The sequence below is a fragment of the Colius striatus genome, chromosome 7 (genome assembly GCF_028858725.1).
Source record: "Colius striatus isolate bColStr4 chromosome 7, bColStr4.1.hap1, whole genome shotgun sequence".
Classification (NCBI taxonomy): Eukaryota; Metazoa; Chordata; class Aves; order Coliiformes; family Coliidae; genus Colius; species Colius striatus.
Window position 1 is genome coordinate 9,274,553 of NC_084765.1, and position 13,084 is coordinate 9,287,636.

At 39.1% G+C, this 13,084-nt stretch overlaps 1 protein-coding gene across 3 annotated transcripts in view; it reads left to right on the forward strand.

The window, feature by feature from the left end:
• The window catches only part of BTBD10 (BTB domain containing 10), a 28,492-nt gene that overhangs the window by 13,808 nt on the left and 1,600 nt on the right, over positions 1-13,084 (forward strand). For all 3 annotated transcript variants that reach the window (XM_062000533.1, XM_062000531.1, XM_062000532.1), the window contains 6 exons: positions 6,131-6,324; positions 6,982-7,267; positions 9,480-9,582; positions 10,190-10,310; positions 10,981-11,178; positions 12,121-12,231. In XM_062000533.1, coding sequence (XP_061856517.1) covers positions 6,171-6,324; positions 6,982-7,267; positions 9,480-9,582; positions 10,190-10,310; positions 10,981-11,178; positions 12,121-12,231 — 973 coding nt within the window. In that variant the 5' untranslated portion in view covers positions 6,131-6,170. The remainder of the gene's footprint in view (positions 1-6,130; positions 6,325-6,981; positions 7,268-9,479; positions 9,583-10,189; positions 10,311-10,980; positions 11,179-12,120; positions 12,232-13,084) is intronic.

Consider the following 13,084-nt stretch of genomic DNA (forward strand, 5'->3'; position numbering starts at 1 on the left):
AGATGTGACAAGAGAAAAGTTAGCAATAACCTTTTCAGATGTGGTGTTTGTGTGCTGAAACCCAACGAGCTGGCAGGACTAGAAATAGCTTCGCAGATGGTACTTGGCACGGTACAGAGCAGCTCTCCTCCTCTCACAGGCTCCCCTCCTCTCCCCTCCCCACTTGCCTGTCACTCGCCGTACCGTACCCAATGGCTGCGGAGGGATGGGGGAACAGCAAGTATGAATTCAGCTCACAGGAGGCTGCGAGGTCAGACGTCAGGATCGCACTACGCATGGCTGAGTCAGTGACTGTGAGAAATGGAATTGAATTAATATCTAGAGGGGTTTACGTCTTTTGAACACTTAATGGACTGTATAGCTACAATCTCTTATCCTTGAGGGGAAGATGATGGAGGAAAAAGTAAGGCTCGCTGATGGTGCAGTGAACTATTGAAGAAATTATGGAAATACCAAATATGCTGAACTTAACAAGTAATGCCAAAGGATGCTGATCTGGCTTTCAAAGCTGCCTTCTTGGAAGGAACAGAATTCCTTTGTGCTCTGATTTCAAAATTATTTCCATGCTTTTGTGCTTCCTCCCTGATAAATACAAGAGGAAGGTGCGTATCTGTTAACAGTAATAATCTGTGGGTATTATTCTAGAGAAGAATGAGGAAAAGTACTGTCCTTTGTGTGCACTGGTCAATTGAAATGTCTGCTGACAAAGAACAGACTTCAGGGGGAGGAAGAGGGGCATAAGCATTGTCATTGTGTAAGTCCTAGCAATATGAGCAGAACAGATTTCTTTTCTTCTAAATCCTTTACAGCATTGTAGCTTTTTGTATGGATAAAGCTCTATATCCCTATGCTACAAGTGCGGATTATGTGAATCATCTGAGGAAAGGATTGGATCTAAGTTTGTATTTTAAGAAGAGTGGGTTAGTGTAAGTTTTAGAAGATAAAGGAAGGAAAAATGAGTACAAATCTTGGATAATATTCCACTGCTACATCCTTTTAATTTAGATAAGGTTTTAAGGTGGGTTTGAGGGCAGTAAGTATATTAGTTTAGCACCAGAAGTCTGTGTGGACAAGAATGGTTTTATAAAACAACTATGTTTATTGGCAACGTTCAGTAGGATGCATATGAAGTTTCTGTATTGGAATACATGCTAATTGTTTTGGCAGTAAAATTAATTCAGTTTAATGACTTCTTTTAATCATTAGCAATATATTCAGAGAAATGTGTTATGTATAAAGACAAACAGATGATTCCAAAGCATCATTAAATTGAAGAGCATTTACGTTCTTTAAAAACAACTGTCCTCTTACTGCAAAAACAGAAAGCATGCCAATATGACAAGTGTACCATTTTAATGGTACTCTCTTTCCTCCTTTACATCATTTTAAATGCATAAATAAAACCTTGAGCTTATTTGGTTTTCTTTGTGAAGAGGCTGCTTTGAAAGAAAATGCTTCTTCCCTTTACAAAGGCAGAGCTTCCTTGATCCCTGACTGAGGGGGGAAATCAATTCTATCACTGACTTAGAGTTCTTGAATGGGTTCAGTGGTAGAGTCCCAATGTTCCTTTGGAGCAGGGAAAAACTGTGTATCGAATTTGTGAAGATTCTCTAAATATACCAGTATTCATAGGATCGAGTTTTGTTTCTTTTCTCCTGTAGGAAAGTAATTGTTAAGGCGAGACTCTTTTACCTTTCCGTTATAAACTTTGTGGTCTACTTATACGGGGCTTTTTCCAGCTTTAGTGAGTGCGAAAATGGGGCTGTGGGTTTAAAATGTTGAGATGTTTTTCTCTCTTATAGTTTTAAATTAAATGCACTGTGTTATTAAGCATGCAGGAGAAAATTTTGCTTATAGGCTGGTGATGTGCCTCAGTCATTGTCCATGGGTTCCACAGCACAGAGGGCAGCTGGTGGGCATCAGCTGGGAAATTAATTGGAAGTTGGTATTACATATACTTCTTTTCAAAGTGAGATAGAGATCTGAAACCATAATGACTTTCTTGGAGGTTCAGAGTAATGCACTGTGCAGAGCACCATTGACTGTTGGAAGCTGAAATTACAGACTAATGTATGGCAGCCAGGTGCTGCATGAGCCCAGTGGTTTCCTGGCACTTTTAATTATCAGCAGTTCACTGCGATTTGAGAAGTCCTGGTGTCGTATTTGGGCTGTGTGATGCTTCTGTAAACCACAGTACTGCTTAACAGTTTTCCTCTTCTTGCAAATGGGGCAGCTCTGTTTTGCCAGTCATTTTTCCATTAGTGTCAATAGGTAGCTGTGTCAACACAACTGTGGAACTCCCTAGTGAATGCCAGTTTGGCTTCCCTGCATCACTGGGGACACGTTTGTAGCTCTGCTTATTGCTGGTATAAAGGGAAGGGGTTTGGCATCTCCCTGCAGAAACAACCTCCTGCCCTCAATGACTTTGTTAGAGGAGAAAAAATGATATTATCAAGTCCTTCTATCAAAGAAATAAAAATTATTTGGTAGTTCTGATGTCTTCATTTCCTTGAACACTTGCAACTTCTTCTAAAGCCTCTTTACAGAAAAATTTAAGCCATGGATCGTCTTCTTGTGTACTGGCCACAGATGGAGCTCCTTTTTTAGATGAACTGATAAAGTAGCTCCATGACACAGTTCTTGTAGTGAAATATTGCAGGTGTCTGTCTCTTCTGACATGCTAGATCCCACCTCTCTATTTTCTCTTTGTTCAATTTTAATGAAGCTCATGTTAGTTGTCTTGTTTATTGTAGAGCAAAGTCATATTTCAGTGTTAGTATTTATCTGAGTAGACATGCTGTTGAACAAATGGAACTTCAGATTTTGTCAGATTTATATCCAAAAGATCAAAGAAATATATTTCGTGTGTGTGCGTACTGTGACTCAACAGTGATGAGATTTAAGATTGACATTTTAGATGGCTGTTATTAAGATGAGTGAAGATTCGTGATTCAGGTGGTGCTATCTCAAGCCAAACTGTTTGAAGTCTCGGGAATCTTGCAATTTTGGTTTGCATTTTCTGGCTGGCTAACAGATAACGTGCCAGTCTTACAGTTAGCGTTAGTCTGTACAGTAAAGGGGGGAAAGTAAGACATAGAAGCAAGAAAATGAATGGTGTGTCCAGCTGCAATTTGAACAGCTCTTTGAAGTTATTTACTAATGTATCTGTTTCAGAAACAACTGATTTAATATTTAAGGCTCCTGTCCTTCTCCAGCTGGCGGCCTCTGCCTCTTTCCTAGCACAGTGTGCTGAATTAATGGCTCATGTGCCCACGCTCCAAAGGGCTGACTGGTTGGCAGCAGGAGGCACGTTAACCTGTGCTCTCTGCACCTCTCCAGCCCAGCTTACTTACTGGCTGTACATATCGAGGCAGATGTAGCTCCATTTCTTACACTGGGGATGTACAGCTGAAACAGTCATGCCCAGCATGTTTAGCCCTTTATTCAGAGGTGACTAAGGAGGAAGTGTGATGCCAGCTGAGTCAGTGTTGCTTCCTGTAGCACCAGTTTTTCTCAGCTCCTGTAAAGAGATTATTAACTAGGGCTCGCCCCACTTCAGTGTGAACTCTGAATCACTACTTAGAGGCTAATATGGCTTTAGATGGTTTTCTGGATTAAGAATAATATTTTAGTTGTCTGCCAAAACATGTGATAAGCCTGCATGTCCTTACAGGGGTTCAATTTCGTTTTCTAATATGCTTCCCTTCCCAAAAGCAACTGGAGTGCTTTACCTATTGAGAAACAGTGAGTCATACATTTTCATACTATAAAATATGGCACCTGCAAAACTTTGGTTTCTCACAGCATGGTTAGAAATATTATGAAGGCTAGGATTAAAGTGTTACTCTTGCAAAGGCCTGACCACATGTGGCTTATTAGGATTTGCTCTGAGATTTTGTCACAGGACTGTACCATCCACTCCCTTCCTTTGTGAGGTAGGTAGTGAGCAAATACAAACCCTTTAGGGGCAGATGAGATACAGAGGCTTGAGGGTTTCTTTAACTATATATGACCATTTCTTTGGAATAGCTGTAGCTGCAGTGAACATCATCATGTTTAAACGGAGGTCAGACTTGGGTTTCAGTTGGTTGTGTTTTGTATGCATGTGTAGAGAGATAGATATTCTTCACATACGTATTTTCTTCCATATATATATATATACACACACTTATACATAAAAAGGGTGCAACAGTTTTCCTGAGTTATTGATGCTCGCGAAAGGAAGGCTTGCAGATCTCACGTTTTGCAAACTTATGTACATTTCACTTTGATAATAAAGAATTTACTTTAATAGAGAAGTAAAACAAGGAAGGAGATGTGTTAGCCACACTGAAACACTGTACATCTTAACACATGCAGAATTGCATTGGAAGTTCTGAGGGAAAAATTATTTCCTTTTAATAAGTGCTTGGATCATCTTTATTCTTGGATTGTAAATATGAGCATTTTCAGCCATAAGCAAGGCTTGCAGTTCTACCTTGTTCAATAGACCTTTGGCTGACTTCACATCCTAAAAATGCATGTCTTATTGCAGCATATTTTAAGCTTGGCAGGAAACAGTATTGCAGTAGATTCTCTCTGCACTAAGCTTCCGCTTTATCAGATACAAGATCCTTGCCTCATTCAGATAGGGTGGGGAGAAGCCTGTGTTCCTTAGCTAAGAGGTACATTTCTTGTTCTTTGCATTTTGCTAATATTTATTTTGTGCCAATGTAAACTGCGTAAGATTTAGCATAACCTTTTAGTTCATATTAATCTCCTTATTGGTCACAGAAACCTGAAGCTGAAACATGTCATGCTTGGTGTTCACTTTTTGGATACTCTTCATTGTTTTGTTTTTTTAATTGTCATTACTGCTAAGCTACTTGAGGACATTCTGCTCAACTTACCCGTACAGTTCATGCTTTAAAAAATTGTCCTTTTCTTAGGTAGGTCATTATTCTTATGTCTCTGTGTTCTTGAATCCTGTAGCATTCCTAACAGTCATAATTAAGATCTCTTAGTAAAAGCTATGGGATTTGCAGGCTGTGGGCAAGTGAAACACTGAGGCTCCTGTGGGAATTTTGACCCTTCTTTGTCTGTCAGACCTTGTAGTTGAGCAGACATCTGTCTTGGTTATCCAGTACCTGAGGCTTTCAGAAAATTCTTCAGTTAAACCCATAAATAAGGAATGTTGTCATGCCCACACTTGAAAGACAAATAGCAGAGGACCTGATTTAGGAATTCCAGTGGAGTACAAGGACACAGACACATCTATACTGTCCTAAAATAAAAATTATCTGACTTAAAGTATAGAAATAAAAAGCATAAGTAATTCTGGTAAAATTCAACCATAGGTGTTGCAAGTTGATACTTCATTTTTAGATAGTTTCTGGAGGTACTAGATCTTGAAACTGACTGGTTTTGTTGGTAGGCTTAATAGTTAATTGAAAAATGTCATCAGTACCTAAATTAAGGAATGTCATGTAACCTAATCACAGTCTAAAGAAAAATCTTAAACTGTTGCATTAAAATGTGCTGGTTTAAAATAAATGTCCTACTTGGGACTGACAGGGCTATTGGTCTTGGCTTCAGTAATATAGTTCATATGTTTGCTGTCTGGATTGTGGATGCTTACTATTGTTCCTTTTAAGAGTAATGGAAAATTTATAAGAATGCACAGAAATAAGCCCTTAGCTGGATTGTCTTGATGCCTCAAGTACTTTAAGGCTGCCCCACTTTGTAAAGGGCAAGTTGCAAAAAAAAAAAAAATAAAGTCAGTACTAAAAGCTGGACTCTGGGAAGAGTTTTCCAAAACAGATTTCACTGGAAAAAATGACCTCTAACTTTTAATTTCATGGTTTGATGGAACATTTAATTTAACAGTAAGAACCAAAATAAAATGCTTGCCTGTTCTGGAAGGGAGTTCAGTGAATGCAGTTTCACAGGCAGTGATCAGTTCAGTGATCAACTGATCAGACAGTGTCTCTGTAGATCACACAGCAATAAACAGGTAATTCTCGCTGTCTACTTAATGTTCCAAGTCATTATTCATGTTTGTAAATATAAACATAAGTGTGAATGCCTTTAACATTGTATAATGTTCCCGAAATTTTGAAGTGCTGAACATTTCTTTTATTTCTGTTTCCAGCACCTCATCTCGTATTGCTAAAGGAATAGACTACACAAAAATGAGCCTCCATGGTGCAAGTGGTGGACATGAGAGATCAAGGGACAGACGCAGATCAAGTGACAGATCTCGTGACTCATCCCATGAAAGAGCAGAATCTCAGCTCACTCCATGCATCAGGAATGTTACTTCACCAACAAGACAGTATCATTCTGGTGTGTTCACATCTGTAGCATTTTAGGACTAAAATTCTTAAACTTAATTATTATTTTGTTAAAAGAAAATTATGAAAAGAATGATTTGTTGATGTCACAACATACCAATTTCTTACGTGAGCCCTGGGCTGAGAGTACCTTTTTTGATACACTTTTTGCTTCAGTCTGCAGTGTGCATTTCTTTGTGATGCTCTTCTTCAGTTCAAATCACAAGAACAATCTAATTTTTCAAAGGAGATATTTGACTTCTGCTTTGCTTGGTAGAGTTTAGGTATTTAGAAATACAGGAAAGGGGGTTTAAGTGACAAAACTTGGTTTGCTTCTTTGTACTACAGCACTAAACACCAACTGTGAGGCATAGCTTTTATATTACATTGAGTTGTTTTTTTTCAACATTAGGTTGTTAAATTTTTCTTGTAAAGACTTTGGGGAGGTGAGGTGGCTTTGTTTTCTAAGGGGTAGGAACTCCAGGATCTCACACGTGGACAGTTATTTTTGCAGGTCTCTTTAACTAGAATAGATCTCATTGAAAGAATTAGTACGTAACTTATCAAGTTGCTATGTTTTGTATCTGGAAAGACACAAACTGCATAGACCTCGTGTAAATCTATAATCTAATTTCCTGGTTTTTCTTCTTTGATCTCGTCCCCACTTCAGATCGAGAGAAGGATCACAGTTCATCTCGACCAAGCAGCCCTCGACCTCAGAAGACTTCGCCTAATGGTTCTGTTGTTAGCATGGGGAACAGCAGCAGAAACAGTAGCCAGTCAAGTTCCGATGGAAGCTGCAAGGCTGGTGGGGAAATGGTATTTGTGTATGAAAATGGAAAAGAGGGAGCTCGGAATGTAAGAACTTCAGAACGAGTAACACTCATAGTGGATAACACCAGATTTGTTGTAGATCCTTCTATCTTTACTGCACAACCTAATACAATGTTGGGCAGGTTTGTATCTTCTTTTTTGCCTTAATCTCTAAGTGTAGAAGAGAGCCCTAAGTGCTTTGTAGATACTAGAACTGTTTAAATAGCTGATGAACTCATTGCTACAGCTGACCTGTTAATGTTTAATATTATCAGTTTGCAAAGGTCTTTTAAGTAAAAATGAGATGTAAGTTCTCTGTCATCTCTGGCAGAGATGACAATGAATGTCTATAAACTAGAAACAAAAGAGTTCATAAGTAAATTAACATTTAATGATGTACTCATTTCCTTCTTTCTTGCCAGGCATTGCTTAGGTATTGAGTCTTCCTCATTCCATCTCTTGGTTTCATAACTAGTTTATTCATAAAATAAAGTACTGTGTATAGATGATAACTTTCAAAATAGCAAAGAGGAAGATCTTGAAGGAATTAATTTTGCTTAATGGGTCTACTCTGACAATACTGTGCCTCAGCACCTTCTGAAATGCCTTTTGGACAGGGGAATATTGAATAGTATTACAGATTAGAGCCTCTCAGCAGAGAGACCTAACACTCCCAATAGTCGAATGAAAGTCCACAATATGTATGTAATAGTTTTCTGTATAAACTATAACGGGCAACATATTTAACGTGTTTACTTGGTGGGAAAAGATTCTGTACTTTGCTTGCGCAAACACTGTCTGATTTGGAGTTGTCTGAATGAAGAGTGGTGCATACAAACTGACAGCAAAGGGGGGAAGGCTTATGTCTGTTTGGGTTTTGGCTTTTTGATTAAAACGGATGTTTCTCAGCCCATAAGGATATAGTAATATTTAAAGTACAGGTACTTATAAAACTGTTTGCCAAGGTACAGGTAATAGATACAATTAACCTATTTCTGCTCTGTTTAAATCACCACTGTGTGAGATAAATAGTACCTTGACTTCCTGTTTTGTGAGGAGTCAGGGAAGAGATGGAGAAAGCAAAGAATGCTTCTCTGTTTAATTGTCTTTACACAGAAGTAATAATTAATAGAATTATATCATTGATGTAAGGCATTCATATAGGTTTGCTACCTGTGTAGATATATACTAACAAACTGAGATTGGATCTGTGTGAAGTTAAGTGCTGAAATACTTTCCCATATCCAGCCTCAGAGTAAAGTGCTGCTGGCTAATGCACTAGATTTTTGTGTGTGTTTTGCTGAGTTATTCTCACTTTGGGATCAGTTCAAGGAACAAGCTTATTTTATCTTCTACTAATTTCAAAAATAGGTTAATAAGGAAAAACTGTACTAAAGCACAAGTTATTTATAAACTCCCTTTCTCCCAATGTCAGTTCACGGGACACTAAGCAGGAACACGTTATGTGTATGTGCTAGGAGGTAAAAGTAACTAAAAAATGTATTGTTTGTGTTTAAGCCTATATCCTGTTAGAGTGTCTTTTTTCTAAATATTATTTCTTGTCTCAAAGAGTAGTCAGAAAACATATGTGAAAAGTTACTTCCTTCTCTATATTGCCAGTGCTCATAGTACACAGACCCTGTTTCTGTGGGCTATGAGTATGAAAGCAAAGCTTTACCATCAGCATATATTTGTAAATAAAGCAAGGAGTAGATACTTTTTGCAAGCACAGAATAACATTTGTGGAAATTCTGTTCAGAGGTGCATTTTAAAAGGTCAGGAACTTGTGGTTTTCTCCAAAGTCTGACTTCCCTTGCAGCTGAGTGGGGAGAGATTCGCTGTGCATGCTTTCCTTAAGGACAGGTATCTTCTATCAGAATGTTACCTTAACTCCTGAATTAACTAAATCTTTTAAATGAAGCTGAGGTGGATTGCATGGACCTGAACACTAAGTTCTGTTTCTTAAACTAACTCCAATGTCTTTAAATATTGAGATCTCCACAACAAAGCTGGTTCTGCTGCTACGTTACCCCCCAGACATGAGAGAAGGCTTGTTTTGGGTTTGCTTTGGCAGTGGCAGGAAATGGCCTAGTCTAATTTTTGTTTTAATCAAATGATATTGACAAGATTGAAGACTGAAACTGGACTTTACTGACGTACACTGCCTTCCTTTCTATTTTCTGGTAGCCTTGCTGAATATAAAGCACACTGAAGCAAGTACACACACACACCAGATGGAACAGGCTGCGTTTTTCTGCCTTTTCATTAGAATTTTTGACACTTTACAAATTTATAAAAGAAAAAACAGAAATCATAGTAAGGAATTCTAACCAAATGACTTTTTTACTTGAGCAGGATGTTTGGATCAGGCAGAGAACATAACTTTACACGTCCTAATGAAAAAGGGGAATATGAAGTTGCTGAAGGAATTGGTTCCACTGTGTTTCGAGCTATTTTGGTGAGTTTCCACGGGCAAGTGCTTGTTAGGACAAGCACTATGAACATTAAGAGACGGAACTTCTGTATTATTTTCGAGAGGGGGAAAAAATGCTCAATATGAAAGCTCTGCTAGATCAGGGAGAGCAAAAGCAGACATGAAATGAACTGAAACAGTACTGCCTGCCAGAAATTTGCTCACCTGCTATGCATCCAGTTCACCGAGTTCAGATATATCCAGCCCTTCTGCTGAAATTAGATCAGAGTACTGGAAGTTAACTTCCTGCAGGCAATAGGAGAACAGTAAGCTTCAGTCTGAGAAGAAAATGGCTTCTTAGATGCTGTACTGCTTTGTCCACAGAATTGGAATAGCAAAAGCTGAGTGAAGTACAGATAAAAGACAGTGTACACACACCAAAATGATCAGTGTTAACAGCTGTCAAATAACAGGTTAAAGCAGCTCAGAAAGCTGATAAATTGGAGGACAATAAAATACACAAAATTTAACATAGGTTGGTCTTTTATTTTTTGGAGCGTCTGCTTGCGGAGAAAGCATCATAAATGAACTGATGAAATGTTTCTGTCAGTGAATGTTGAAGGGCATTCTTTTGTTTGCTGTATTACTGTAGGATTACTACAAGACTGGAGTGATACGCTGTCCCGATGGAATATCTATTCCTGAATTGAGAGAAGCATGTGACTATCTGTGTATCTCTTTTGAGTATAGTACTATTAAATGCAGAGATCTCAGTAAGTACAGAATTTATGAGAATAATTTTAATTAGCCTAACTTAAGCAAATATATGGGGAGGGTGTGTGTGTGTGAATTCCAGATTGTATCCTTTATTGAGGTAAGGAACATGTCTGGAACTACATGAGCAAAATCTGTCCTTTCTCTTATATATCATGATTCTCAGTGTGTAGTGTCTTCATCTTGTTCCATCCCTGAGCAGAGCCGAGGCTGTGGCCAACATCTGGATGAGCTGGGCTGTGCCTGCAGTCCCGTGGGGTGTGTGTGGGGCAGAGCATGGCACAGGGCCGAGCTGTGGGGCTCCAGGGTCACCTGCTGAGTCACACTCTCCTGCACTTTGTCCTTAGCTGAAGGGTATAGCAGCTCATGCTGGGAGGGCTTTGAGAGGCTTTGTTTTTAAACTACTGCTTAAGAAAAGTGGGTTGCATGCTCTGCTCTTTTCTTTTAGGAAGCCTGAGAGGAGTCTTGCACACAATTAATCAAATGCTGAGCAGCAGTAAAACATGCAGGAGGTCTCCTCCAAGTCACTTCTCTGTGTGCCCAATATTATATTAATTTGGAAAAGTTTTGATCTTTTGCTACAAAATAAACCACTGTTTTTCTTCCTCCTGCCTTCATTTTTTTTTTACCAAGCTTTCAAATATGCCTATGCTTAAAATTTTGTTCCAGGTGCCCTCATGCATGAATTGTCAAACGATGGTGCTCGCAAACAATTTGAGTTTTACCTGGAAGAAATGATTCTCCCCTTAATGGTAGCCAGTGCCCAGAGTGGTGAGAGGGAATGCCACATTGTTGTGCTGACAGATGATGATGTTGTTGACTGGGACGAAGAGTATCCTCCACAAATGGGAGAGGAGTATTCACAAAGTAAGTCTGTTCTCATTGTTTCCACCACACCACAGCTAGAGGTAGCAATAAATATGCTGACTCAACTTTTTTTGTAGATAAGTGCTGTTATCAATCTTTACCTCACCCCTAATGCCTCACAAAAACACTCCCTAGTTTTGGTAGTTCTGATTAATGTTTTGCTTCACAGAAGTGTATGTGCCATGTTATGTTCAAGTCTAATAAAAAAGAGAAACTCGTTTTTATTATTAAGGTATTGTCAGTCAATGAGAGAGAAAGAAATCCTTGTTCAGAAAGAGCTTGATGAGAAACATGGGTAGGAGTCATGTTTACTGTGGTAGAAAAAATAGAGAGGTTTTTTAGGTGAAAGAAAGGTGTCTTAGTGGTGTGGTAGTCACACAGTTTGGTGTATAGGTGAGTTAAAGCATCTCTGAATGGAGTGCCCTTCCCAGTCAATATGAATCTCTGCAGCTGTTCAGGATTGATGGCTCTAGGCCCTTCTCTTAGGGTGCTATAATCCAAATTTAAAAGTTGTTGTTCTTGTTCTGCTTCACAAGTCTGGGTTTTCTGAAACTGATTTGCAGCTCTCTCCTTGTATCGTGGCAAGCAGAATGGAAAGATGTTTTAATGTCTGCAGGAGTTGTATCAAAAAGGGAAAAAAATGGAGATGTCTCTTTTGTGGAGGTGGTTTTGGGAGTAGCTAATGTGATTTGCTCTGTGAATTGTCCTATCACATTCATAGGTCCCAACGAAAAAAACCCAAGTGTGTAAAACAGACTAAAAGGATAGAGAAAGACTTCTGCAACCAACCCATTTCACAGTGCCTTCAGCTGCCTTCTCAAGAGTTCTGGAGTCTTTCCTCCTGTTCTGAAATAGAAATAATGAAGCAAAACAATGGAAAAAGATATTTTTTGTGTGTTTAATATTTGTGTAAATGTTTTTCTCATTGAAGTGTATTTGTAGTTATTTACAGCACAAAGTTGTACAGATTCTTCAAATACATTGAAAATCGAGACGTGGCCAAATCAGTCCTGAAGGAAAGGGGGCTCAAGAAGATCCGACTGGGCATTGAAGGTAAGGGCAACACTGCCTGCACACTAACTCTTTGGGGAAGCAGGTCTGCTCGGCTTCTCTGCCACTCTTCTTTGGAAGAGTGCCACCCAAGAAACAACTGGTCCAGCTGGAAAACCTGATTATAGGCTCACAACTGGTCTACAAGATGTATATAGCTGCAGGACTGCTGCAGAGTAACTTAGGTGGTTTCTATTGGATTATGACTGGCATCTTGTGCCATTTGGCTTTCAGTTTTCACACAAAATCTTGTCTGTGCTTCACTTAAAGTAACGATGTCAAGGCTTGAAAAATGAGAATTGTGTTTAGTGGCCACTACATACTGGCTTTCAGGAAATGCAAAAGTAGCAGATGGATCATTGAAGTGCAGAGAAATACTTACCTGAAGTATTTTTTAAGTTAGGAGGCTGATGTGTAAAATCTCAGCTTTGCAGAAGACAACTGCACTAAGGAGTCTTGGATTTTTATTGGGAAAGTAACAACTGGGTTTCTCTGCATCTCATTTTCCTTCTGCTTGCTGACCTAAATATGTACAGATCCGGCCTTGGTAATTTGCAGGATTTCTGTCATTCACTCACCAAGTTGTCATGGTTACATTTGTAATTTGCCAGCTAGAAGCAAATGCTTTTACCTGCTTGTGATCTCTAAAAGAAGTTCAGATGAACACGTGTGAGCCTTGGGCCCAACACGCCATTCACCTAATTGTGCATGGGCTTTGTGTGTAGTGCTGCCTGAGAGCAGATTATTGCTGCTGGCAGCTCGTGGTGTGGACAAAGGACAACTGTTTGACTGAACTTTAATGCTAGTGCCCTGTTCTGGCAAAGAAAATAACGGCTTAGGGAGAGGGGAGAGATGA